The sequence below is a fragment of the Lonchura striata genome, chromosome 8, assembly GCF_046129695.1.
Source record: "Lonchura striata isolate bLonStr1 chromosome 8, bLonStr1.mat, whole genome shotgun sequence".
In the NCBI taxonomy this organism is placed as follows: Eukaryota; Metazoa; Chordata; class Aves; order Passeriformes; family Estrildidae; genus Lonchura; species Lonchura striata.
In genome coordinates this window covers 2,522,774-2,550,403 of record NC_134610.1, presented here as the reverse complement: position 1 = coordinate 2,550,403, position 27,630 = coordinate 2,522,774, and the positions used below count along the sequence as shown (strand labels likewise).

General features: G+C 42.5%; 1 protein-coding gene across 3 annotated transcripts in view; it reads left to right on the top strand.

The window, feature by feature from the left end:
* Nucleotides 1–319: 319 nt before the first annotated feature.
* Nucleotides 320–27,630, top strand: part of ACVR2A (activin A receptor type 2A) — a 52,786-nt gene continuing 25,475 nt past the window's right edge. For 2 of the 3 annotated variants that reach the window (XM_077784893.1, XM_077784891.1), the window contains exon 1: nt 320–2,074. In XM_077784893.1, the coding sequence (XP_077641019.1) occupies nt 2,020–2,074 (55 nt within the window). In that variant the 5' untranslated portion in view covers nt 320–2,019. Of the gene's footprint in view, nt 2,075–18,950; nt 18,996–27,630 lie in introns of those variants that run through there. The other variant, XM_077784892.1, reaches the window with a different exon arrangement.

Genomic DNA, 27,630 nt, shown 5'->3' with positions numbered 1-27,630 from the left:
GGAGCCCCCCAGCACCTCGAAGGAGCCCCGCGAAGGGGAATTAGCGACGGCGGGGAGCGGGGTCGGGCGGAGCGGGGCGAGGGCGCCTGAGGGGCCGCGCCCTGAGGGGCGGGAAGGGCGGGCGGGAGCGCGCCCGTGAGGCGGCGCGCGCGGGCCGCGGGGGGCGGGGCCAGCGTGGGGGCGCGCGCTCCGCCCCGCCGCCGATAGGAGGGGCGAGAGGAGGTGGGCGGGGCTAAGGCACAAACCCCGCGTTGTGATTGGGTGGCGCGGCTGTCAATCCGGCGCGGCCGCCGCGGCCGTGGGGAAGGAGGGGGAGGCGGAGAGGAAACAAAAACAATCGCCCGGGCGCCGCCATCTTGGGCCGGTTCTCCACACGCCACACGGGTGAATGGGTAGATATGAGATTACCACGGGGGAGCAGCGGCAGCAGGGCACCGAGGGCTGTTCCGCGCTGCCAGCGACACTCGGCGGGCTCTAGGCACGGCCGCCGCCGCTCGGAGAGAATCCCCCGGCTCGGCCTTTTCGCCTCGCCAGCCCCTAAGCTGCACTGCTGGAGGGACAAAGTTGGGCTGAGCCGCGCTGCCTCCGCCGCCCGGGAGACCGGAGAGTTGAGCCGGGGTCAGAGTTAGGGGAGAGGGTGAGGAGGGGATCGCTCCCCGCTCCGCCGTGTGGGAGGCGCGGGGAGAAGGCTCTGCCTCCCCGCCCCTGCCGTCTCCTGCTGCTCGCTCCTAGGAGGAAAAGAAAAAAGAGGAGGAAAAAAAAAAAAAAAAAAAAAAAAGAAAGAGGCAAGAACTGGATTGAGCTCGGAGGGGTGGATTTTGTGGAGCCTCCGTGTGTGAGCAGCGGCGGGGCGGCCAGGAGGAGATGTGTCCGTGAGGAGGGAGAGGAGCGTGGATCCATCCAGGAGCCGTGAGCTGCGAGAGGAGCCGGGATCCATCCAGCCCCAGCCGTGAGGCACCGCCGCCTCCCTTCCAAAGAAGCCCATTTCTCCTGGAAGCACGGCGCTCGGCAAGGATTTGCCACAAAGAATATACCACCCTCCTTCCCAGCGCCTGGATACTGCATTTTTTTTTTAATTTTTTTTTGGTACCCCCCTCCCCAGCCACTCTTGTGTGTTTAAATACCAAATATAGCCTCTCGCGGGGGGAGGGGATGGAAATCTCCTAGAAGAATTGGAAATCTTGCTGGGATTCGGGAGTGCTGGTGTTGGAGAAGGGCGGTGAAGAAGGGGGGATGCACTGCTCTCGCTGCCTGGCCAAGGACTAGAGATTTGCCACTTCCCGGGAAGCCCGAAGGTTTGTTTGTTCCCAGACTGTTGTTTCCCCCCTTTCCCTCTCCTGGGCTACGCTAAATCCCTCAGCATTTATTCAAGAAAACCCACGTGTAGCTGGTGGCTGGTTTTTAAGGTAGTTTTTAATCTACAAACTGACAAAAAAAAAAAAACTTCCTCTCTTCGCCCCGAGGTTTGGAACTGGAATGGAGCTGCTTTTCTCCCAAACACTACAGGAGGTGTGAAGTGGGGGAGGCAGGACGAAAACATCGCCTTGGACTGATCCCGATCCGACCCCCCGACACTCGCACCCACGAGGGATGATCCTTCTCGGCGCCTGATGTGGAAAACATTTGGAGACTCAGAGACTTCGTCGAGTTCAGCAGCTTAATCGTTGACTTATTTTGTTTTGGTTTTTATTTTTTTTTTTAAGTGGATTGGTAGCATTACTTTTATTAATTGAATTTTGCCACCGTTTGTACAGAAGCCAAATGACACGTGTGTTTTGAAGCACGGTTCCAAATATATTTATCCCTCCCTCAACCCGGATTCTGTCTAGAAAGAGCCTTGGGGAGGTCGTCACTGTCTAAACAAACCTGATTTTTAGTGTTTTATGAACACTACCTGCTGCAGAAATGTTGCTATAAATTGCTTTATAACGGTTCAGCAAGAAGGGAGATTTTTCCAGCTTGCAGGACCCAGAAAACTGGATACTTAAAGTCACTTAAATGTTTTAACAGCATTGGAAAATGGGAGCTGCTACTAAGTTGGCGTTCGCTGTTTTTCTTATCTCTTGTTCATCAGGTAAGTGAATGTTCCTGGATTTGTCACTTTAAACTGAGGGCTTTGGGGTCAGCACTCGAAAACTTGGGCTGGCTCTGTATGAATGAGAAGAAATCTTATTTTTTTTTCAGGAGGCTAATACTTGTGGATGGCAGCGACTGTAAAGGCAGAAGCTGCTTTCGTCTTTATTCTTAAAAATATAAATAACGTGAGCACTTGAAACGCTCGCAGCGCTTGGATTTCAGATCAATTGTGTGGAATAAATGTGGAGATATAACCACCTAGTGTCACATAAGTAACCTGGCAGCGCAGCTATCGGTGTTGGATGCTGGTTTTAAATAAGAATTACCCAGCTGAAATGCTCTTTCCTTCAGTTTGATCTCTCTTACCCCGGACTATTCACTGGTGAATAGCGACCTTCGTTAATGCTTCATTAATTTAGAATAGGTGCCGCTCTGAAAGGCTGGGCTCGTCCTTTGGTGACAGCGAGGGGTGTGTGCGTGTAGAGATGTACCAACAGAACTGGGGTGAAAAGCCGGGCTTTCAGTTTCTAAAGAACCATTTGCAGCGCTTTGTATTTTGGTATTCGTTATGTCACTGCCTTTTAGCGCAGAAAAGAAAAAAATCTACTAATTTTTTCTGTCAAACAGCAGAACTGGGGGTTCAAACGCCAGCGCTGAGTCTTGGGAAGCGAGCGGGGTGCGAGGACTTCCCCACGCTTTTCCAAGAGGAAAATTGTTATGGCAGCAACCAGTGGTTGGGCAACTGTTGGTCCATTTGTGCTTGGAGCTCCGTCAGTCTCACAAAAACCCCTCTTAGGAGCTGAGTGAGGATCTAACGCGGCTTCACAAGCCAGCCTGGCGCTCTGTGCCCGCATTCGGAGCGTGTCTTTATTGCTCTGGGTGGGTTTTTAGCATCCTTGCAGGGTGTGCAAAGCTACACTTGTTTATCAGGCTAAAAGCTCGCAGACAAGTGCTCAGCCTCCCCGTGTGACCGAGAGAAGGGAGTAATGAGATCCCTGTAAGGATGCCTTTTAAATTTCCAGCGCTATGGAGTTGGAGGATTTTGCTGAAGAGGCCGTTTTGCTGTGGTTAGTAAATGGATAAGTCTCGTCTTGTGTCTGTAGTGCTATCGATCCGCACTGTGTGCGCTAAATGTGCTGTGAAATGGCGAGCGCTGCCAGGAGAAACCCAAAAACCCTGCCTGTGCTAACCAGGGAAACGGCACAGCGGCTTAAGGACAGCCAGAAGGGTGTTCGGGATGGTTAATTTTTATTCTTCTTTTGAAACAAATCATCATTTCTGACAGCTTTTGCCTTGCAGTGAAGACGTGTGTGTCGTCTTTTCCTAATGCCTGATTTTTCAGCTCAGCAGCGTTCCTTTTAATTCAGCAATATGTTTTGTAGGGAAACTTTTTTCCCCCCTCTCACTAACAGTTTCTGAAAGACTTGCTGCCATCTGCTCTCCGTGTCTGTCTCTCTTCCACGTCCACCTCTAAGATCCTTTTGCCTAGAGCACAGAACAGTGGTTTTTGTTGACATTACCTATCAGACTTAATAAAAAAGAACAGCTAAGCAATAAAGAGCGTCTTTTCTTTAACGTTTCTCGCTCGGGTTGTCCTTGGTAAGGTGAAAAGAATGTTCCTCTTGCCTGTGAAGAATTAATCTTGGCTAAATGAGCAGGAAACCGCCTGCAATCCGGGCTGCTTCTCATGTTAATGACATTGTTTTGGTGGTTATTCCAGTATTACACATTAAGTGTTCCGGTACTTAACAATTATTGTACTATTTTCCACTCACACCAGCACTGCACTCTAAAATTTTAGGCAAGTCTAAAAATAAATAAATTCAACAGTAAACTGTTGGGTTTTTGATGAGAACTACAAGATTATGCAAGATTTTAAGCTTGAAGTGCAGGCGTTTTTATGAGTAGTGTTTCTTAACTGCCTTATTTCAGTTTAAAACCGTACCTGATGGATTGGTTCTAACATCATCATCGCCAGAATTTTCTTTTTCAGTCTTTAGTGTGAAAATCAGTCCTGTATTTTGAAATATTGACGATGGTTAAGAAAATCTTGGAGTTCAGGTGTATTGATGGCTGACTTTGGTGTGCAGCTCCAGCTCCTGTCAGGCTCTTTCAGCGACTGGGGGTTTGGTTTGCTGTATTTGTTAATTTATTTTTAAATACAGCTATTTTCTGCAGATGTTTACATGGCCAATTAATACCGGGGTTCTTTTAATAGGTGAAAATGTTGTGGTTTTTTTTCCTGCGTGGTGGGTGTGGAAGTGCTATTTCGGTTCAAAGTGATTTATTTTATTATCTGTAAACTGCACTATGAAATGCTGTAAATGTACTGCAAATGGAGAGGAATTTCCAGCGAGTTTAATCATCTTTGTTAAGAGAGTGAAAATATTTCCCCGTTCTGACTAAGATACTGGAGAAAGAGCATCTGTGTTGTTATTAGGCTTTAAAATATTTGTAGATGCTTGGATAGAAGTGGGTGTAGGTTTGCACCCATCTGTAGGAGCTCCAGAGGCTGAGATGAATGCACATTAACTAAACAAGAAAACAAAGTGCCCGGGTCAAGGTTCTCCATGTGCCCTCTAATATACTTCTTAGATAAACCTGTGTGCATGCTTGATTTCAGAAGGAGTAGAAGATCCTGAAGTAATAATAAAATACTTCAGAACAATCTTCCTGTGCCTCTGCAGTAGGTGAGGCAGGATTGGAGGGGAGCTTCACAGGAAAACTTGTGACAGAAGCAGCTTGTTCATCAAAAGGCTCTCTGCAGATGTTATCTGGGTGCTCCCCTCCCCAGGGAAGTGTGGCTGTGTTCTGGTGGTTTTGTGATTGCTGAGCCACACTTTCAGAGCGTTTCAGGAACAGAGAATGGGCACTTCCATAATTTTCTGAGCTTTTTGAAACAATACACCCCATGCAGCTGAAAGTGTGGGAGATGCTGAAGGAGTGGGTTTTCCTTACCCATAATCTTAGTTTAAAATCTCATTGTTCCTTTTGTTACTCAGAAACTCCTCATTTCCCAACCTATCATATCTTCTGAGATACCTGCCTTTGGTGCCTGGGTGGTCCCAAATCAAAGTAGCTCTGTAGTCTCCTACAGGGAACAAGACCTGGATTTTTTAGAACTGAAGCTAAAATCAAGCTAAAAATCACCTAAGCAGAAAGAACCATACCACAAAAGTGTTGGTTCTCTCTGTTTCTCCTAATGCCACATCATTCCCAAGCCACTCAGAAGGTTTTGAGTAATTTAGCTGAAGGTACTGGCATATCAAAGACACCTTTGTAGTTGAAGTAGTATTTTCACTGCATAGAGGATGTTTTATTCTCTGATTTTTAATTTATTAATTTCCTGTCTCACTGTGATTATTATCAGATAAATTATTTTTTAAATTGTATCTTCCCCCCCCCTAAAAAAAAAAATCTATTGGGAACTGTAAAACCTGCTTTCTATGGTAGGACTTTACAAGCTGAATGGTTGGATGTCCTGAGGGGGAACATGAGACTTTTTCTTTGATTTTTACTTGTGTAATGTCTCTTTTTTTTACTATCCTTTCATTATTAACTTGGTAACCCTGGACAATCCTGCCACACGTTTGGGAATGTTTGTGAAATTGTTTCTGCTGATGTGTTCCTTGCGAGCTGTCCACGATTGTGGTTGGACTCTAATCACTTTATTCACTTTATTGCAGGGTTATAAACCACTTAAGAATTAGTACTGCTTTAAAAGTAAAGATTGCTTTATTTTATCAGAGTGTACATGTTCTTATATTAACTGTACTTCCACTGGGCACTCCTAATGTTACTGTTAAGAGCAGGACTTGTTTCACTAAATAAAACTATTTAATACTGTTTTCAAGGATACACTGAGTTATGGAAAGCTTGATGTTATAAATTATTACAACTCAAAAATCTGTTAACTATTTCTAAGTAATCTGTTAATACTTAACAATTATAAACCCTAAATCTTCTGGGCTCTGAAGAGAGCTAATGCAACATCAGAACATGTGAGCATCGTTCTGGTGGAACTCTGCTGTCCAAACATTTCTGCAGAGATGCTGCTGTTATGAGTTTATTTGCATCTCTACCCTTCACACACAAGGCTCTGCTGAAGAAAAGGCTTCAGTAAGTTTGTTTGCATCTGCTGGGTGTAAGTAGAGGGGCAGGTATTCTGTGTGAGGGAAAAAAGCTCTTTTCTGCAAGCAGAGAATCACTGCTTGCAGGAATAATAGTTTTTAGTTGGGTTTCATGGAGAGTATTTGAAGGTTTTCTTATTTTTCCTGTTCCCACCTTTCTGGAATTTGAGAGTAGAATCCCTTAGGTGATGAGTTTGGTTGGTTAGCAAATAAGGACAGACAAATACTTTTTTTTCTTCTCTGTTTAACCATAGACAATATTTTCTGTCATATCATTAATTCTACAAAAGGAGAAAAATAACAGCACCTCCAATGTTTTTCATTCCTATTCATTTCACCTTTTCTTCCAACCTTTTCCACTTGTAATTTTTCTAGGCTGTCAAAAGAGAGAGGTTGACAAGGAATCTGATTGTGGAAGATGTTTCTTGGTGTAGGAGAGATGCATTTCCACCACTTAATTAACTGAAAGCAGCTTAATGCAAATGCCTGCTTGAACTGCTTGGTAGCATCCATGAGTTGTTAGCTCTCTGATGTTCCTGAAAATGAAAACTCCCTAAAAAGATCGAGAAAATTACGGATTTTACAGCCAAGTTCTTGTGTGATGAAATCTTAATGTGTTTTTGTTGCCTTGGTGCTTAAAATTCGGCACATCTTATTTCCTGTTATTTCCATATGGAATTGAAGTGATATTGGATGCCAGTGACTTTATGTGGCATCTCTTGTCTTCTCTCCCTGCACTGTCTGTGTGGTGGTGGAGGGGTTTTTTCTTAGAAACAGTTTGTGACTGCAGTGCCAAACAGCAGAGCATATTTAGGCTTAATCCCACAGAAAATGAATATTTACTGCCATGTTGTTTACGTTGCATATCTCTGTGGCCAGGAATCCCAAATGTAGATTAGATACATCAAATCCTTCAGTTGTTGGTGCAAAGAGAGCAGGAAAGGGTTTTTCCATTGCATAATTATCATCATGGTTTCACAATAATTTAATTCTTGATGAGGAAAGTCAACATTTATGTTTTTTTTCAGAATTTCCTTAGTTAAAGCTGTAACTGGAAACAAGAAAAACAGACAATTCACATACTAACTGGAGCCATAAATCTTTGGTTATGTGGTTGGAGATACTAGAAAAACCCTTGGAGAGGAGAGAAGCTTTTGTGGGAACATTGCTTGTTCCTGCAGCCAGGAGCAGCTGGAGGCAGCGCTGCTGGTGTTGGGGTGGGATCAGCTCCCACTGGGAGGTGTGAGGTCCTGCTGGTGACAGCACCTCAGCACAGCTGCGTGCAGAAAACTGGGCTCATTCTGCAGAAGTTCAGTGAAAAAATGTGCCTCTCTTTCCCAACTCCTGTTCCCCAGCTCTCCCAGATTAATTAATCCTGTTTGCAGGCACGCAGTCAAAGGAGGATGAGCAGGATGGAGCCTTCGCCTCTGTGCTGGTGGGACTTTTTGTGAGCTTCTCCTCATGAACTGTGCTGGGATTCCTTCGTGGAGCAGCTTTGTTAGGGACAGAGTGAGCACGGGACACTCCTGTGTTGTGTTGGTGCCAGCAGAGGTCTGGGGGGTGACTGTGTCACCCCAAATCCTGGGGACTTCACAGCAAGACCCTGCAGCAACAGCAGCACTTGTGGGGTTGGCACCTCTGTGTTTTGTTTGGAAGGGAAATTGTTTCCAAATTGTAAAAACACCTTGTGAAAGGCTTGGTCGTTTTGTGTTCTGCTGGTGTTTCTGGTTAAAGTGGTGTGGGATAATCTCACTCAGGATGCAGTCAGTACAAAATTGTAATTAATTTCAGTGTTATTCTTGAGTTACTCACCCCGGTGGCTGGTTGGGAACTATTAAACTGCACTGCTTGGCCCTGATGGGATGTTGGGGACTGTTAGTTGGCAAGAGGGCTCCAAGTTCTTCAATAAATTTAAATGGCTACATATCACCTTTGGAGATTCCTTACTTTGTTAAAGCATAACTTCTTTTTTTAAGGATTTATATGGATCTGTAATTAGGTGGTAATTCAATACAAAATGCTGAAATGACAATGTAATTAAAAGCAAACCCCTATGTACTCTTAACTGTGATGGGCATGTAAGAAATGCCAAGATGCATTTCTCTGCTTTTATAACTCTCTAATTACATGAGGGAAACATTGTCTACAGTTAGTGAATAGATAATGAAGATGAATGCTGTATCTTGGCCAAAAAGAGTATTTCTCAAATTCTTTTGCTTCCTGAACTTTGAGATATTGATCTACCTCATTAAAACTGAGAACTAAGATTGTATTTTGCATTTACAGCAAAATTGTACGTTGTAATTACAATACAGTTTAGGCATTGCTGGTTGATTTGGTTTTGGTTTTTTCCTAAATGAGGCTGTTGTCACACTTGGGAAGATTTCCACTTTCTCTAATGATGGCAGCAAATGAGTTAAGTTTTGCTGTTTTAATTCTGAACATTGACACTGTTAAAGCTAATACCTGAGAAGCTACTGAAGATGTTTAATCTGAACGTTCTGTTAGAAAGTATCTGTATAATTATTTTGAAAATGCTAAGATTCTGTATAGCTCAGAATTATGTTACTTTTTAAATAGCTTTAACTCTTTTGTGTCTTTTATCCCTAAATGGGATGCACATAAGAAAACCAATTTCTTTTTCTAACAAATTGCAGAACTTCTTGTGGCAGATTGACTTTTAAAGTTGGATGCTACATCCTTTTTAGAAATACAGGAGGGAGACAGTGCTCAAAACCATTTAGGATATGATTTGTGTGTTTTCTGAAAGATAGCAAACTTTTTATGAGAGCAAAACATGCAGGTTTGGTTTTATTTTATTACTGCTTGTTTGGTTTGCGATTTTCTTGTTTGTTTTTTTTCTGGAAAAAAAAAATGGGGTAAAGTAACTCGGTGATTGTTTTGAAATTTTTTGGTGTGTCTGTGGATGTGAAGGATGTTTTAGAGACGATCTGTGGCAGGTCTCTTGTGCCTGTTTCTGGAATTGCCAGTGAAATGAGGCTGCGGGGGAACACAAGCCCTGCTCAGCTCCCAGCGCAGCCCTGACAGTGTTGTAGCTGGTGCCAAGCGGTGTCTAATGAGATGACACAAAGCACGGTCTGAGGGCAGTGCCAGGAGGCAGCACAGGCAGGGCTGAACCAGAATTCCTGCAGCTTCAGCACTTCAGAGTTCCCTCATGTCCTGCCTGAGAGCCGGAGTGTGTGCCATCAGTGTGCTGTGAAAACATTGGCATCATTTACTGCCTTCCAGCTCAGCCCTGGCTTCTCCTGGGAGCTGTCCCACTTAGAGGACAGCCAGCACCTGCTCTGGGACAGGGCAGCATTCCACGGAGCCCTGGCAGGGATCTGTGCTCCAGGGTGCCAGGGGCTGCACTGGGATGAGTGCTCTGAGGGGAGGGAACAGTCCGTGGACCAGCTGTGATCTGAGGTGTAGATGGATACATTTCTTTTCTTCAATTATTTCTTCCATTTTTCCTTCAAGTTATCTATTTCATATTTAAAGGTGATTCCTGTTTGAGGTGAGCATTGGCAGTTTGGATGCAGGCCCTGTGCAGTTGGTATCTGTGATCTGCTGCCTGCCTGGTTTTAATGTCACTTCTTAGATGTCACTTCATCGTCACAGCTCTGAGTAGGAATGGTAATTTCCTCTTCAAAATGCCTTTTTAGTGTGGTGCCCACCAAACCAGGTTGTTTTCAGCAGAGCTGGCACCCATCCTGGCAGTCCCCACTTGTACTGCTGCTGTGTCCCGGGCCTCAGGACACCACATTTGTCCTTGTGGAATTCCATTTGATTCCCGTGTGCCCACCCCAGCAGTCTGCCTGGAGTGCCACCCCTGCCCCTGGCACTGTGTGCAGACCCCTGAGCTGTTCCCCCAGTGCAGAAAGGTCTGAACCAGGCTGGGTCCCAGGGAAGCTCTTGAGGGTCCCTGAGGTGCTCCTCATCCTCCTCCAGCCCGTTCCTGCAGGAGCAGCTCTGCCCATCCCAGATCTCTGCCTGCTCACAGAGCTGATTTAGCTGCCTTTTGGTGCCTCACCAACTTGTGATTTACAGCTGCCTTCCATTTGTAACTGAAGCCTGACCTTATTTTTTCAGGTTGAGAGCTCTTATCTCACCTAGATAACACTAATCTCCATTCCTTAAATGCTGCCTAAAGATTGGAGTGGTCATCATTCTTTCAGCTGGATTTTGAATTCTTGGAGTTCAATATCAGCACATAAATGGAAATTTGATCTGTTTTTGAAAGCTATTTTTAAATATGACCAATCATTTTATCAAGCCTTCTAGCATGAAAAACTGTTTCCTTCTAGGAATTTCCACATAAACAGGGAAGTGGTTTAATTTTGTTGTTGAGTTACAGTGTTGAGTGTACAAGACAAAATTAAACTTCGCAGTAACTGTTAATTTTAGAATTTTTCCTAGTGTTTGTCAGTAGAGGGTACAGATAGTTCTCTTTAGCTCACAGCAATTGCATGATGGAAGAGTTTTCTTTAAATATTTCCGTGTTTCAGGGTTGAAAAACATTTAGGCTGTGAAAGTTGCAAAATGGCACAGAATTGTTTGAATTACTGTACATTTGTAAATAATTAGGTGATATATTTTTCATCATTTGTTTATAAAGCTGCTTTAAAAGTAGTGTAGAAAATGCCACTGGTAAAATTTTTTCATTTTAACTCTCTGATCTTAAATTTTGGAAAGGATCTGTTTTGCATGTTGCCCCTGGGAATAACTGAATTTTATTAAATTTAACACAAAGCCCGTCAAAAATATGATCTGCAATGGCTTTGAAAAATTATAACAGCTTGGTTACATTTTATTTAATTTCACCTTTTGTCACTGGGACAGACCCCAACAAATGAAGGCTCATCTGACCTCGCCCATTTGGGGTGATAGAGATCAGAAGTGAGCTCTGGAGGAGTTTTTATGTGCTGTGCTTGTACTAAAACCCAGCTCTGAAACCCTGATTAATTTGTGAGGAGGTGATTTCAAACCACAAGATGGTTTTGCTTCCATTCCCGCCCCAAACTCAGCATTTAGCACTTTTCTGGGAAAGCACCCATGAAAACAGAGCTTTCAGGTGAAAGTTTTCTTTTCCTGTTCAGCTGACAGAGTTCTGAATCACATCCTCCTGGGTCAGAGGCTTCCAGGGAAGCCAGGAGAGCACAGATCCCACTTTTCATTCCAGTGGAAATGGAGTGGATCCCTCCTGAAAAATCCTGATGCTCCAGAGTGCAGCTGGAATTTTCCAGAGGCTTTAAAGTATTCAGTATTGGATGGATGGCAAATCAAGCAAAATTACTTTCCTGGAACCTTGTTTGCAAAAATACTGCTCTGAAATGTAATAATCCCAGAAATTTTCCTCTCGATATCACAAATACTTCGGTGTTGGAAGCTCTTTCATTCAAAATGAAGATGAGAGAGGAGGTAAATGATGAGTTCCTATTTCTCTCATGTATAAGAGTAAAAAATGTGTGTTGGAATTTGGTTTTGATGAATTTGGGGTATGTACATGCTGACAAAGTGTGTTCTGGGGGAGCTTCTGTTGCCCATCTGAACTCCTTTCTCCACTGTCTTCCCTGATTCTGAAACAGAGGTTCAGTAATGCAGAAATTTTAGAAGCAAGCCCAACAACATCCACAATTTTTAGTTGTTCCTCCAGCAGTTCAGCCAGCTTCAAAAACCTGTTTATCACCTTCTACTTGTCCAAAAAGGTTGTTTTAGTTGTAGGATATTTAAGAAAAACTGCTGGAAGAACAGTGAGACTGAGAGTTCCTCTTCTTTGTATCCAATTCCTCCCCCACATCCCCATTTTGTGCTGCAGTCACTCCTCACTCCAGCTCAGCCCTCGTGGCTGCTGGGTTTGGTCTGGGCTAATCCAATCTGCTACAGCAGCAGAAATGACTGAAAAAACAGCACAGAGCTTTCTGCACTCAGGATCAGTTGGATTATAGTTTCTTTTTGATTAGAGATGGGGTAACAGAGGTGTTCTAAAATCTTTTATTCCATTTTCAGTCCCATGAAGGGTGAGACAATACAGATGTTATAATTCACCCCATCACAATCAGAAGCTATCTTTTAATTACAATACACTATAAATGTTTCTTGGCCTATCAGCTTTTGTCACACCATGCTGAAAATGCCTTAAAGCAAATAATCCAAAATTACCCCTCGTGGCTCCTACTACAATACATCTTTCATAGTTCTATTCCTCCAAAGTATACAGTCTTATTTACAAGACCATCCTTTAAAACTTGTTTCTAGTTCCATTTCTCTCTCAACGTCTGTCCTATTGCATGGCATATCTAAACCAACATTTCTTATCAAAGTTAGCATACAAATACACACTATGTGAACCTTCTGTCAAGCTTTAAGAATTTTCTACAACTCCATTTCCCTCAAGGATCAAAAGCAAGAGCTGGGTGAAAGATGATGGAGCAAGGAGAGGGACGGATGGAATAAGGGCTGCCAGGGAGACTGCCTGCATTGTCCTAGGAAGGGAATTACCAAGGGAAAGCACATCAGTGTTGGTGAATTGAGCTGTTCTGTGCATGTACTGGGTGAGAAAGGGAAAACAGCACAACTCAGTATCATTTTTAATAACATCCATCTTCAGAAAGAATTTCCTTCTCTTTTTCAGCATTCTTTTGAGGATCTCAGTGCAGGCTTGTTCTCACAGGGTTTTGTTTCCTCTTCCCTTGCTTTTAAAATGTCTTCATATCACATTTTTCTCTAGGGGCTCTATACTCAAGATTTCCAGGCAGAACAGCAGAGGGTCCTGGCACAGGCTCCCAGAGAAGCTGGGGCTGCCCCTGGATCCCTGGAAGTTTCCAAGGCTGGGTTAAAGCACCTGGGATAGTGGCAGGACCATGGAATGAGATGAGCTTTAATGTCCCTTCCAACTCAAACTGTTCTGTGATTCTGTCATTCCAATGAATAGGTGATAAAGTTCTCTCCTATCTTGCAGGTTCTCTGGTAACAATGAGGTGGGAACTAAATAAAAGATTCAGACTGACACGATCACAGAATGGCTAATACAGTGATCAGTAAAATCCAGTTATATCCCAGATATAAGAAAACTGTTTGGAAAGACTATTTGCAACATAATCTTAGCAGTATCTAATTTATGTTACTCAGATTTTGGCTGCAGATGGCCTTAGACATTTATTCTGAGCAGGTGGGCATAAAATTGTGTGCTAAAATGAGATTCAAGAAGAGAACAGACAGCACTAACAGGTCTGGAAATGATGAAGGGAGAATGTAGGGAATGTCTTTAAAATGTAGAACCCTAACTGATAATGCTTGAATGTACTGAATCAAAACACTTAAAGCAGCATCAGAAATCCCATTTACAAACAGGGGCTGATGTGGTGAGTTTTGCAGATCAACTGAACAGCCATGATTCCTGAGAGGTCTCAATCCCAGGAGCATCTTCCAGTTGCCAGGGGAGTGTGTAAAAACCTGGGCACCTATCAGCAGCTTGTCAGTCATGAATTGACTAAAGCCATAAAGCAGGAATATCTCCCAGTCAGCAGGGCACGCTGCTGGAAAGAAAAGCTCTGGAAGAGTTTGTGGTGCTGAGAGTTCAGCTGTCAACCAAGTCTTTGGGACAGCACCTGAGCTCATCAGCCTTTGTTACAGGCAGGCTGAACTCAGCCTCGGGCTGTTGTTGGGCTTTGTTCAGATTCCTGTTACTGTTAATCTTCCCTGAAATTCTACATGAGGACAACTTCTGTGCTGAAATCCAAGCCTGGGCGCTGAAATGGAGATAAATTGGTCTCTAGTAGCAGTGTTTTGAAATGCTGCATAGAGTGTAACTGAAATAAAATCAGTTTAAAAGCACGGGGGAATCTTACCTGAGGTATTATCCCAACCACGGTCTCTCCCAGCTCAGCCTCCCTTGTAGGGAAGAGAGAAGCCAGTGTTCCAAAGCCCAGGCTGCTATTTCCATCATCCTCTTCCTTTTTCAGTTAGCTGTGATATTCAAGTTGCTTTTTAATTAAAGGAGAATTTTTAAACCCTTCTTTGAGGTGGTGGCTTCTGTGGAGGGACAGTGCCATCACTGGGGTGCAGAGGCCTAAATGTACATGGATTTCTTTTGTGCCCACCTTCCCTCCAGCAAGGCTGATCATTCTTGGCATCCATATCCTGGGAGTATAATGTTGAAGCTTTTCTGTAGAATTTCCAGTAGGTGCCTTTTGCTGGAGAGCACGTGTGTGGATTCCTTAAAAAAGTTATTGGTGATCTAAGCAGGTGGCCTCAATTCTGGGAAGGGGTTGTATAGATAAGTAATGTGATAGTTAAGAGAGAGATATTATAGAAGAGATAGGTGTTATATAGCTGTATAGTAATGTTATATTTCATTCCACAGTCCTCTTTCCCTCACCCCTTGTAGCCGTAGTAGCCAAGACATTTAGAGGAGTCTGGCCAGGAGGCACAGCAGAACAACACCTGGCCTCCAACCAAGGTGTCAAAGTGATCTCCACCAGTGGTCAGCAGAGGAAGAGTTGACTGACAAAACTTTCAGGGGGGCTAAGGATGTAAAAGGCAGAGCATCCATTTTGTACATGAGCCACGTGGCTGGTAGCCACTGGGGCTCCCATCACTGTAATTTTTCTTTCTTTACTCCTTTGTTGTAGTTTTGTTAAAGTTTAATAAAATAAAACATTAACAGTTTAGCGTAAACTGTTAAAATTAAACTTAAAATGAAACTTTAGCAGAGGTGGCTGGATGAGGCATCGAATCTAGAGATGTGGGCAGGAGTTGGTGTGGTGTGTGTGCTCTGTGCTCCCTTCTCAGTGCCCAGGGCAGCTCCACACTCTGCTCAGGAGTCCTGGATTTCTGCTGTGGCTGTACAGGGAAGTGGGATACCAGAGTTCAAGGCATTACTAACCTTGCTATCTCTGCATAAATAATGCTGTGCTTAAATAAACATCCTGAGAGGAGAGGCTGAGGCAGCTGCAATGTGCCATCCAGCTGAGCTGTGGATCCAGGGTGGAGGGAGCTGGCAGCCTCTGCCTCAGCTGGGTTTTAAGGAAGGTGGCTCAGGGAAGGCTGGCATTCCTGGTGTGGGCTCTACAACACCAGCCTGTTCCCGATAGGACAGAATAAACCACTCCTGAGGGTGCTCCACCGAAAGTTGAGTCATTGTTGCTGTTTGGCCAGTGATTTATTAAATAGCTGTTGCTGTGTTGGCTGTCTGGAGGTAATCATTGTCCTGCGGGGGGAAAAAACCCAAACAACAAAAGCCAGCCAACCGAACAACAAAAAATCCTAATGAAAAACCAGACAATTTCTCCTCTCCTTTGCAAAGGCAAATTCTCCTTATTGATCTTCCTGATAGAACTGTTTGTGTTCACGTTCAAACACTCATCGACTACCACAGGATAAACACCTGGAGCAGGCAAGACATGAGAATTCTCCCATAAATTTTTTTTTTTGTTGCGTTTGTGAAGCTTTGGTGTTCTTCTGGCCTGCCAGGAGGATTTATTGCTGAGTGAATTCCTCAGCTGTGACAAGAGGAACACCTGTTTCTGTGTGAGCACAAGCACTTCTCCATCAAACACAACATCTGGCAGTAGGAGCCCTTAAACTTACGTTTATGACTACTCTGGGTAAGAAACTCCAAACACAACTTGGGAATTTCTCTGGAGAAAGTCAGCAATCCCCATGACACTGATGTTTCCTATCTAAAGGAAATAAAGCTGTAAAAATATATAATTATTCTATCCCTTAATACCTGGAAAGTTTTAATTTTTCTGCTAATGAAATACATTCTTTTAGATGTCAATATTTCTTTATCCCCAATAGCCAAGAATAAAGATTCCATATGAGCACATATATAACTTAACTAAATATAAACAACTTGAAATCTGTTCTGAAGATTCCCAGCATCAAACTTGAAGGATTTCCTTTTAAGCATCATTCTGGATTCAATCAGAATTGGAAGTGAATAACCCAGATACTGCTAAATACCTGTAATTTCTCCATGCCAACATCCTACCTTTGTGTGATCACCACAAAATTTCATTTCAGGATGCTTTTGGGGCTGAATACCTTGCTAACTTGTCTTTTCTTCCTGCTCAGCCTGCTGGCCAGCTGCTTCACATCAAATCCACCCAAATGATTGATGAAGGTACTTTAAACAGAAAAACTACATCTGCTAATGATGGGTAATTAAACTGTAGAACTCAGTGTTTCAGAACATGTGGAAATAAAAAATGATCTCACAGATGAACAAATTCAGGGAGGAATGGTTTGTTCAGAGGTGATTAAACTTGGGTCTGGATGGAACTTCCAGATCAAACAATTGCTGAACGCTGCTGCCAAAAGCCTTTAGTTCACCTTGCAGTTCATATTGTCTGTTGCTTTCGAAATCCTCCTCAAAAGGAGAATCCGGATTAAAATTAGGCCAACGTTCTGTTTGTGCTTTCCAGCACCGCGTGTGTTCGGACACGTTTGTTTCCCCATCTCTTCCAAGCAGTTGTAGCCTCGGAGTTTGTGCTGAGGAGCTTTCCGGAGGCAGCACTGAGGCCGTGTCCCTTGCCCTGGAGATTCCCTGGGTTTCTCTGGAAGGGAGCGGGCCCTGCCCTCCCCGGGCCGGCTCCTCCTGGGGCTGGAGCCGCCGTGGCAGGAGGGAAGGGGCGGATCAGCCCTGCCCAGCCCGTGCAAAGTTCACTCGGCTCGGTCACCGGCTCCTTTTGTAGAGCTGTAGCTGTGCTTGTGATTCCCTGCTCCTTCCCTTTGCACTGGCCTCGGGGGTGTGCAGTGTGGGGTTAGGGTCACTCTGTCCCCGTGCGTTTGTGTGATCCGTCTCACGCTGAATTCTCTTCACACTCAGCGAGCCCCGAAGGTCTCTGTCAGCAGATTTGTGCTGCTGGCTCTCAGCTGCCTCCTCTGGGTGACTTTAGGCACAGTGGGACATGGCAGTGATATGGGCTAATCCCAACTGAGTGGCCTGGGCTCTGCTCACTTCATCTCTTGAGTTCCTCTCCTTCTGCTGCTTCTTTATCAGCAGTGCTGCTGGAGCAAAACTGATCAAAATTAGTTTATGTGATTTGTACTCCTGGACTCAAGTACAGATTTTTTTTTTTTTTATTTCCCCTGGTATTAAGACTCATGTATTGATAACTTAGAAGGTAAAGTTCTGAATTTCTAGTTCCTACACCCTGGCCTTTAAAATTTCTTCATCTTTTTACTAATTCAAGAACTCTTTGAACAGCTGTTTTCTCAAGCCTTGCTTAACACAGGGTGCTCCAGGCTGGTCTGATCGTCCAAAATGCTGTGAAATCCAAAATGCATCATATTTAGTGAGTGTTAGCCCATGGGAGATTCCATGCAGAGATCTTCTTTGCCTCTTACTCACCTGCCTCCACGTGCAGTGGGTGGAATGCTATTTCTAGGGAATCCTGCATATTGTAAGCAGCCAGTTCACTTCTGGGGAATTCATACTTATCAGAGAATGGCACTAATAGACAGAATTGTAGCTTAAATGTCTTTTTTGTAATCTTTCATGCAGCATAGCTTAAAAAATGTAATTTTCCTCTCTCACTGATGTTCTGGTAATTTCCTAGACATGTTAGTAGCTCACCTGTCTGGCAGGTCTCTCCCAAATAAACTAATACAATATATCCACAGTCATCTTTGTCCTCTTATCTTTGAGAGTCAGGAGAGATTCACCCCATCGCCTCTGGGCACGGGGAGTTCCTGTGGAAAACGTGTTTAGGGAACCCTCTTGAGCCTTTTATTGCTGGGAACTCAGAGTTTCAATCATCAAATTTAAGGCTGTTACTTTGTCAAAGTGTCAAGAGGCTTTTAAATGGAGTAACAGCATTCATAGTCTGGCTTTAAATGTGTTCTTGAATAACAACTGGAAGGTCAAAATCATATCCTAAAGTGCCTTCCAGATTTCAGGTCACTAGATAACATTTTCTTAATTGTTATCTAAATTTAGAAGACAAATTATCTTGTAGTTGCAAGTGCAGTGCTTTTGCCCTAAAGCTTTTGTTTGTGGTGTTGTTTTCTGGGGTCACATACCTGAGATTCCCTGATTCATCCCTGGACTTTGGAATTCTGCTTTCCACTGGAAGTTCAGTGAGAACTGTCAGAACCTGCCTTGTCTTTAAATAGCCACAGTGTTATTTCTCCTGGGCCACATGGTTCATGCCATGAGATGAGATAATAAAAACTGAAGTTCATGTAGTTGGAGTTAGGATTGAAACTAAATTTTATTTGCTATTTTAAAAGCAGCTGTCTACTTCTACTTATACTATCAAATTTACCTCATTAATATTTTGCAGCCCAAACCAATCCCAGGGTTTTGAAGATAAATAGCCAAGCTCTGAGAAAGCCTCTGCATTATCCTCCAGCACTTTAAAATTTCCTGCTCTGCCTAAATAATTGTAATTTGTTTTAACTTAAAGAATTGTGGTGGTATTGATCAGATAAGCAAATTGAAATTGGCCAGAAAATAGATTGCCTTGCTGTGGCTCTATGAGACACCCAGCTAAATAAAATAATACCAAGAAATGAACTTAAATCATAGTATATGAGGGTATTTCTCCAAGCATTCCAATTTCCACACGTGTAGGAGTCTCAGAAGGTGTGCAGAGTCTCCCTTTGTTCTACTGCTTTTTTGTGGGATGTTAAAGTTACATTAAAAAAATAAAAAAAGTGTTGTCAGTAGGCCTAAAGATAGGAAATTCTTTAAATAGCTCAGGCAGATGAACTGCAGCACTCCAGGAACGCTGCAGAGCTTCAGGAGAATGCTGCTGCCTGAGCAGGAAAATAAACCAGGTGCTTTTCCACAGAAATTCAGTGAAATCTCCACTGTTCTGGGTGGGATGAGTGACTGGGGCATTGCTGCTGAAAACCTCTGTTCTGCAGCTGAGAGTTGGGGCAGCAAGGTGGACAGATTGGGGAGGATTTGGGAAAAAAGGCATTCAGGATTTATCTTTTTGGTTATAAATTTGTGGAGAGACTGAGGAATCTCACACAGGAACAACAGGATGGCCAGCAGTGCCTGCAAAGAGATCTGCAAAGGGATCTCCAGCTGAAAGGTATCAGTAGAAATCCTAAAAATCCCTATTTTCAGTGAATCCTGCTGCAGGGGAGGCTGCACACTCTGGCTGTTCTGAACTGAGGAATTTAACACCCAGATTTTTGAGTAAGACTCATAAATTTTGGATTTGCTGCTGCATTTCACGAGCTCTCCTGTGGGATGTGGGGCTGCTGGAGAAGCTGAGTTTAGTGCAGAAATTCCCAGTTTTGTTCTTTGCCTCTGTGGGTTTAAAATGTTGTAAATTGTCACAGCTGTTGCCTCAGGGTTGTAAGATGATGGAATTTTTTGGTGGATTTTTCTCTGCCAGGCTCTTGTTGAAGGGTAGATTGTATGAAAACCTTGGCAGAAGGGAAAACTTTAATGCAAGACACTTTTAATAAAATAAATGAAATTATTGCTAGTGAGTAGGCAAAACCATAAGGGAGAATGGATCAGAATATAAGCAATAAACCAAGGTAAACAAGGAATAAATTGCTTTTGTATAAAAAGATGTGTATTATCACATAAATATATGTAGATATGCACCATCTCTCCAATTTTTAATTCCCCTCTAAAGTGCAGGAGCGGGATACATTTTTTTATAAAAAGAAAATTGAAAGAAAGCTGATTATTTATATTCTCAAATTATTTTGCAAAGCTAAAGAAAACTGAACAGAAAATCTTTCACTTTATTTCTGCCTTCTGAGTTATGGTCTGAAATGCAGAGGAGCAAATCAAAAATTCAATATTTCAAGAATTCCCACTCTATGCCAGCCATATAAAATATTTGCTACTGTTCACCAGGCTTCCTTACCAATACTTTATTCCATTCTTTGTCCGGGGAGCTCTGCAAGTGTATTTCAAATTACATCAGCTTATTTCAAAGTGAACAGCTTTATAATCAGTGATAAATATCTAATTTAAAGATAATTAAAAATGCTTGTCACACAGAGGCATATGACTTTTAAGTAAAAGTTGTTTCTGCTTGCTTGGGAGGTGATAAGATTGTGGACTAAATGTGATTAATGTACTTTGCAGATGTTGCTTTATATGCTTAGGCTTTCAAAGTAAAGCAGTCTAGACTGTCTGTCTGCATTCTCCTGCAGCTTTGATCTTGATTAAAACTGGTTGTATTACATTTATCATTTCCTTTCTCGAATGCCAGAAAGTCTCTTAACTGCATTTTTGTATCTGTATTTGTTTGTAGAGAAAGAGACTCAATATCTTCTCTAACTGCTGGAAAAAAATGACACATTTGGATGCCTTCAGCAAGTGGCAAAAAATGGGTATTTTGTATCTTGAAAGACTTTAAGGAGTCCTTTGGGCTCTTTCAGACGCAGCAGCTGTATCCCAGAGGTTGCAGCGGCAGGGAGGCAGGCAGGTGAGCCCCGAGTGGGTTTTCCCCGCGGCTGGCTGCAGATCTGAGGCGGGGTGGGGGATGCTTTGATCTGGATTCCCTCTGATCCCGCTGATCTGCTGCTGGCCGCTGCTCTCTGCTCCTGCAGATTCTTCTGCCCCATTTTCCACCCTCCCAGCTCGGGGGGTGCAGCTCGGTTGCTTCGGGCTCTTGAAAAGAGTCAAAGGCAGCCAAGTTACCCAAATGAAGGACATTTTATTGGGGTATGATTTCACTTCTGTGTGGCAGCAGAAAGCCGAAGGATGGCAGTTCCTCAGAGTTCCTCAGATCTCTGTTTGGGGGTTAAATCTGTGCCTGCTTAGGGACTTGAGCTGCTCCTCATTTGTGTGATTCCTCCAAGATCTAAAATATTCACTTTTGCTGTTTATTCCCTTCTTTATTCCTTAAGGTTGTTCAGGGCCAATTTGAGAACTTGATGTATTTTATGGGGAAGTTTGCAATGAAGGTAAACCTTTAATACTCAAACAATTTGTTGGTCGGTCAGTAAAACCTTTTGAGTAGTTCTGTTAAATAAATATTCAAGTTGGATGGGGTTTGTTTTCTATTTCAATTTTTGTTGGTGCCTCCACTGAGTGCTTTATTCCAGTCTGTTGGTTAGAGTTTAAAAAATATTTGTTGCTTCTAGACCGCAGTGGTGTCTTAAATCCAGGTTTGGGAATAGGGCTCCACGAGCTCATCCAATCCACAAAACGATGCAGAAGTTACCAGACAATAAGTTAAATAATATTTAGCTGTCAAAAACAACTTGGAACTCCATTACAGGAGGCAGTGAGTTGTGCATTGCTCTGTATTTGGTCATTACTTAATTTTTCCCCCGATCTTTATGAATTCTAAAACTGTTCTGGCTTTGTTGTGACTTAACAGTGATGTGTGATTTTTAAAATTTGTTTTTCTTTAGTTCTGTAGCAAAAAATAATATTTTTATGTTACAACAGGGTTATCATTTTGGAGATCTGTAATCTTGCCTGAGTGTTGATGCAGCATGGGGGGGGGCGGAAATAAATTAAAAAAAAATATTTTAATGCAAGTCTCAGCCAGCAGACCTGGATTGCCCCTGTTTTAAAAGCATCACCCAGGACAGAACTGATGGACTGGTTGAACTGGAGTTGCTGTTCTAAATATAGATCCTGGTGTGGTTGGGATCTGTGCAGGCCCTCCTGAGAGTCAGTTCCTAACAAAATTCCTGTAAATGTTCTTAATATTCCAAACCAGCACATTGGGAAGTTAACACTGCAGGTTTGGTACAACGTTTTTTTAACAAATGGGTTTTTAAGGCTTTCTTGCCAGGTGAAATGAAGCAAAACCAGCTCAGCTGAACACTTGAAGGCAGTTTTTTTCATTGATGTGCAATCTATAAACTGAAATAGTTTGGGGTTATTGTGCTGCGTCGGGTGTGGGCTGTAGGATCAGGGAGCATTTTACCAAAATTCAAATATCCAGTAGCACTTTTTAGTTTTGGATACTTTTCCTAACAAAAATGCTCCTGTTTACTTGCATTCCCCATAGCTTGTGTGAATGGTTCCTAAATGAGATTTAATTTAATTTAATTATTTTTTTAATGTTTAGATGCATAAAACCTTTAAAACATGACTTAATTTTTTCGTACTTAGAGATAATTCCAGCAGTAACCTTGAGTTTCTAAAAGGTTTCTAAAAGGTACTTTATGTACCTTAAGTTTCTTAAAGGTATTTTTGTGCTGTTAAATGAAATGGTGGAGATTGACATGAAATTTGTTATTACTCATACAGAACCAGAAATAAGAATATTTTGGGGTTTTTTTTTTCTTTGTTGGGTTTTTTCATAATTTACTTGATGTTAGTAGGTTATATATATATATATATATATATATATATATATATATATATATATATATTTTTTTTTTTTTTTAATCCTCCAAATTTTTATTTTAAGGAATAGGGAGGTCATTTACAGGTTGCTAGAACTGAACTGCAATTCCTTCTAATACGGTGTTTTTGTAAGAAGAACACCAAACATGGAAATTTAAAACATTTTTAAGTGCTTTAGGCAGGTAAGAAAAATAAACCCCACTGTCCTGGATTACTTTTGTATTGATCTGATTCTCATGTTAGATCAGAGCTGATTTATTTAAAGCAGCTGTTGCAGGAGTGGCTGAATTTCATGTTTTAATGACAATAAATGTTCTGGGTGGCCAATATGTAGCATATTTTAAAGTCCTTACTACAGATTCATGCTCTGAAAAGAGTTTTAAAATGGTAATTTTAAATTGCTCTCATTTCCAGTCAGTTGTTCTTAAAGCTCTGATAAGAAATACGAGTTAAGTTCTAATATGTATTATGCTGACTTTAATAACCTCCTTTTGATCTTGAAATGCTTCTTCTTTGGATTTGTTCATTTGGGTGTTGATCTTGCTTTTCTGGATACAAGTAGTAATAACATTTTTTAAAAGAGGATGAGTGGATAGCAAAATCAGCTTCATGAGAATCCATAAAGACTAGAAAAATTGAACAGTTTTTTATTGAGGTGCATTAGGAACTTGCTTTGATGTCCCGTTGCTGCTTTCTTCTTCTGAATCTTAAATAAATGATATTTTTTCTAGTTTACTGGTCACTTAGATCCAAATTTGTTCTCTGTAGAAACAGTCCTGATAGTGACTTTTAGTGAAATCTGTCAGTTCTCATTCCTGAGGGAAAGCTCACTTGGAGTGGCTTTGGAGCATGGCAAGATGATGAGGATGGGGCTTAAAAATGCTGAGTATTTAAATTATGAGTGAAAACATTGACTTAATGAAGACTCCATCAGGTAGTTGGCACTGGATTTCCCTGAAAACAAGTCGAGAATAAGAAACTTGAGACAAAAAAATATCTTAATCCTCTTTTCTCCCCTCCCTCAGAGGTGCCAGGATCTGCTCCTAAGGCTGAGCTTCCCTGAGCCCTGCTGTTGTGTTTGGCGCTGCAGAGAGACTCTGGAGAGGCTGTGCTGCCCTGCCAGCAGTGCTCCTGTCTGGAAACGTGGCTCTTTCAGGCTCTAGAAATGGGATTTTTCATTTAATCTTCAGATTACAGTCTGGCACAGGGAGCAAAATGAGGCAGCATCAGAGGGGACAAAGAAAATCCATCTCAAGTGACAGCCACTTTAGCTGGAGGTAAAGAGGCAGTTGTGCTGGATTCTTAAATATAATCAACACTGATTTCAGAGCGTGAGGATTTAAAACTCTTTCAGTGTAGACAAGGTTTGGAATTTGATCTCAACAGGACTGGACAGTAGAAATGAATAGGAATGAAATGAGTGGGAATGAAAGAGACCCAGTGAAGTTTGAGGTTATGTAGATGTTTTGCTTTAGGAAGAGTTCAGCAGTCACAAACATATTAGCATTTTTCTGCTGATAGGTATTTACTCAGATGTGTAGTGCTTCAGCCTGACATTTATTTAAGTTTAGTGGCTGAAGGAAGGAATTACTTCCACTGTTTGTGCCAGTTCAGCTGTTTGAGGCTGCACAGCTCAGTTGGATTTTTGATTGTGCTACAGCTCCAAAATGCTTTTCAAACTGAGCTCCTGCATCAGAGCAGCCAGTGTCATCCTTTAGTGATGCACCTGATCCCAAAATGCTTCTGCAGGAGTATTTCCTGACAAACAAACCCAATATCCATCCAGGAGAAAGCCTTGGGAATGGCTGAAGTCCTGGCTGGAGTTCTGGCCAAATGCATGAGCAGGATCAGCTTGGGAAGTCCTGGTGGGATGAGGTGGGGAAATGGAAATGAAAATACAAAGCCCTGAAATCATGGGTTTTGTGGAATGAAGCCTGAGGCTCAGTGGGACAATTCTCCATAAATCAGTTGGAGAGTTGGAAGAGGGAGGGGCAAAAAAGGTTCCCAGCTCAGTGGAGTAGGAACATTGAAAGGTTTGAATTTTTCAGTGCTGGGTTCTGCCTTTCCCCTCCACTTATCCTGTTTGCCTGCAGCTCCCAGGTAATCCCTGTGTGTGTTTACACAATGTGGGACCTGTCTCTCCTCCTTTTAGCTGCCATCTGGACAGGGGCAGCTGGAGCCTGTCTGGGTGTGCACTGACCATCCAGCCTCTGCCCATGAGCTCAGCACTTGGGAATTTTGCTGGGCCAGCTTGAAGGAAAAAGATACAGCTGATGCTTTAAAAATTAAAATAAAAAAACCCACCAAAAACAAACACTCGTTGTAAGTATGTTTAGGCTGGAGTTTTGGTTGTAACCACAGAAAAAAAAAGAGAAGTATAGCGATGGCTAAAGAATTAGAATGTAAATAAGAAGCTTGATCAGCACATGTAGGAGAACTGGGTGGTGTTTTTGCTTGCAATAGCACCGAGTGGGACACGACACCCACAGAGAGATTTGTTGGAGAGCTGAGTTGAAGGCAGAATCACACTGGTCCTGTTGTCTTTTAAATAGTTACATAAGGTCCTGTAAGACAGAAAAAGAAGTGGGGGTTGGATATATCATGTGGAGGAAACATCAAATGTGGAGTTGGATGCTTGCCTCTTAGATGTCTTGACTGTGTTTTTGTTTGACTTGGTGTGTGGTTCTGTTTGCTTTGCAGTCAAACTGTTACATTTGCATTGTACTTGACTGATTTGGGAGGCAAAAGGTAGAATAATTTCTTGTCATTAGCCTGAATTAACTCTCCTGTGTGTGTTTATGAGGGGTCAGGAGGGAGTCTGTGAAGAGGAGACTCCTTTGTCATTATAAATGCAGGTGAAATATTGACACTGATGCTATTGAACAGCCCCTGGAAGGTGTGTGAAACAAACAGTACAGGAGGAGGGCTGGAGAAAATGTCATTTCCTGATCCTCTCTTACAGCCTAAGCAGAGAAGGAAATTTGAAGACAGCTACAATTGATAGCTGAAATGAAGCTTTCTCAATGCTTTTTAATTGATTAATATGTTCAAATTTCCCATCTCCATGGGGCTGCAGGAATTTTAACCCTCCATTGCAGAAAATTCTAAATGTTTCCTAGCTCACAACTGGGAAGTTCTCACGAAGTTTTGTAGCTCAGAGAAGAGCTTTTGGGGTTGTAGCTCACCAACCCCAAAAAGGATCATTTTGATCCAAAATCCTTTGGGATTCCCAGCTGGGTGTTGCTGAGAGGAGCTCCCATATCTGATGAGCTGCAGGATTGTGCTGGTTTGGGATTCTCAGATCAGAGGAACAGCTCTGACAGGTATCTGAGATCATTCCTGGGAAACTCCCTGGCAGGTCCCAAAATAGAAATGCTGCTGGTTGCCACCACCAGCATGAGACTCATCCCTGAGAAGGATTCATAATTCCTGATGGAGTTTGCATGTCCTTAGGTGGTTTATTTAGGTGCTTAATTGGTGACTTTAATGCTGAAGGGCCTCTTTTTGAGTTTAATGACAGCATTCCAAGACACTGGGTGGAAATGGTGTCACTCCTGTGTGCAGTGGGAGAGAATCCCTGGCTCCTTCCTGGGCAGCTGCTTCCCTGAGCTTCCTCCAGAAGCAGGAGGAGCTGATCCCTCAAGGATAATCAGGGTGCCAGTTTTAATGTCAACAAATGGTCGAGGTTTCGCCTTTATTACTATTATTATTATTATTATTATTATTATTATTATTATTACTATTATTACTATTATTACTATTACTATTACTATTACTATTACTATTACTATTGTTATTTTGTGTTTGGTGTTTTGCACTGGGGAGAGGAGGATAATCCAAATTGGGAACTGGGTATTTCTGCCCAGTGCCTGTTGTTGGATTGTTCTTAGTCTTTTAGAGATGGGGCAACTGAGAGGCATTTGAAAAGATTTTATTCTATTATCAGATGAAGACTGAGACATAAGAGATGTAAAACTCAACACCATTCTATCAGAAGCCAACCTATTTCTTGGTTGCTGTTTGCACCTATTCTGTTTTTTCCAACAGCTGAATCTTGTAGAATTTAAACTTTTCAATTTTGAACTCTGTGTTGCTATATTGGAATATTTTAACCATATTTTAATTGTGCCAGGAAGGGGACATTGGACCAGCAGTGACTAAAAGCCACCAACACCTGAGCTGAGTGCAGCCCCAAGGCTGTGCCTCAAACCAAACAATTTCTAGGATCTTTGGAGCTTTTTTCCCCCTACAAAAATCATCAGGCAGTGGCTGGGAGGTGTTTGTGCTGTGTGCTGCTCACACCTCGCAGTGACAGCAGTGGCATGTTTGAACTTGAAAACATCAGCCTGTGTTTTACTGCGTTCCCTTGAAGTCAGGGAGTGTGAAAAATAACACTTAACTCAAGTCTCTGGAGATTCCCAAAGGATGGCAATCTTTATCTCGGGCTAACAGCTCTTTGTGGCACTTTAATTTCTACCCAAGGAACAGAAATGGCCACTGAGCCTTTTTCTCCTTTTCCCCCTTTTTCTCCTTTTTCCCCTTTTTCCCCTTTTTCCCCTTTTTCTCCTTTTTCTCCTTTTTCTGCCACGTGCTTTGCTCTGAAAGGATTCTGGAAAACTTGGGCACCACAGATCAGGGGGTTTCCCCACTTCCTGAAATCCTGGCTTAAATAAGATATTTGGAAGTAGAAGGCAGAAAATGGAAGTTCTCTACAAAATCCCATCACAGCATTATTAATTTCTTCTATCAGTGGCACAAACTGCTGGGAGGGACTGAGGGAACACACTGGAAAAATAATCCCAGCTTTTTTTTTTTTTTTTTCCTTCAGCAAGAGCACCATGCAAATAAACCCAAGATACATCTATATATGTAAAATAACATCATCAAGTGGTTAGAGCAGCTGATTTGTTTTCCATACTGTAAGTCTAGAAGACTCAGGGTAAAAAAAGGTGGTTTTTTGGTTTGTTTTTGGTGTTTTGGTTTGTTTTGGTTTTTTTTTTGTTACTGTCCACCAAGCAAACCAGGGGCTGCAAGGGGGTTTTTAACAATACAGATATTATTCCTCTCACCTTCCCCCTCTTCACTCCCAGTTCTATTCCCTGGTTTTAGGTGACATAATTCTCCATA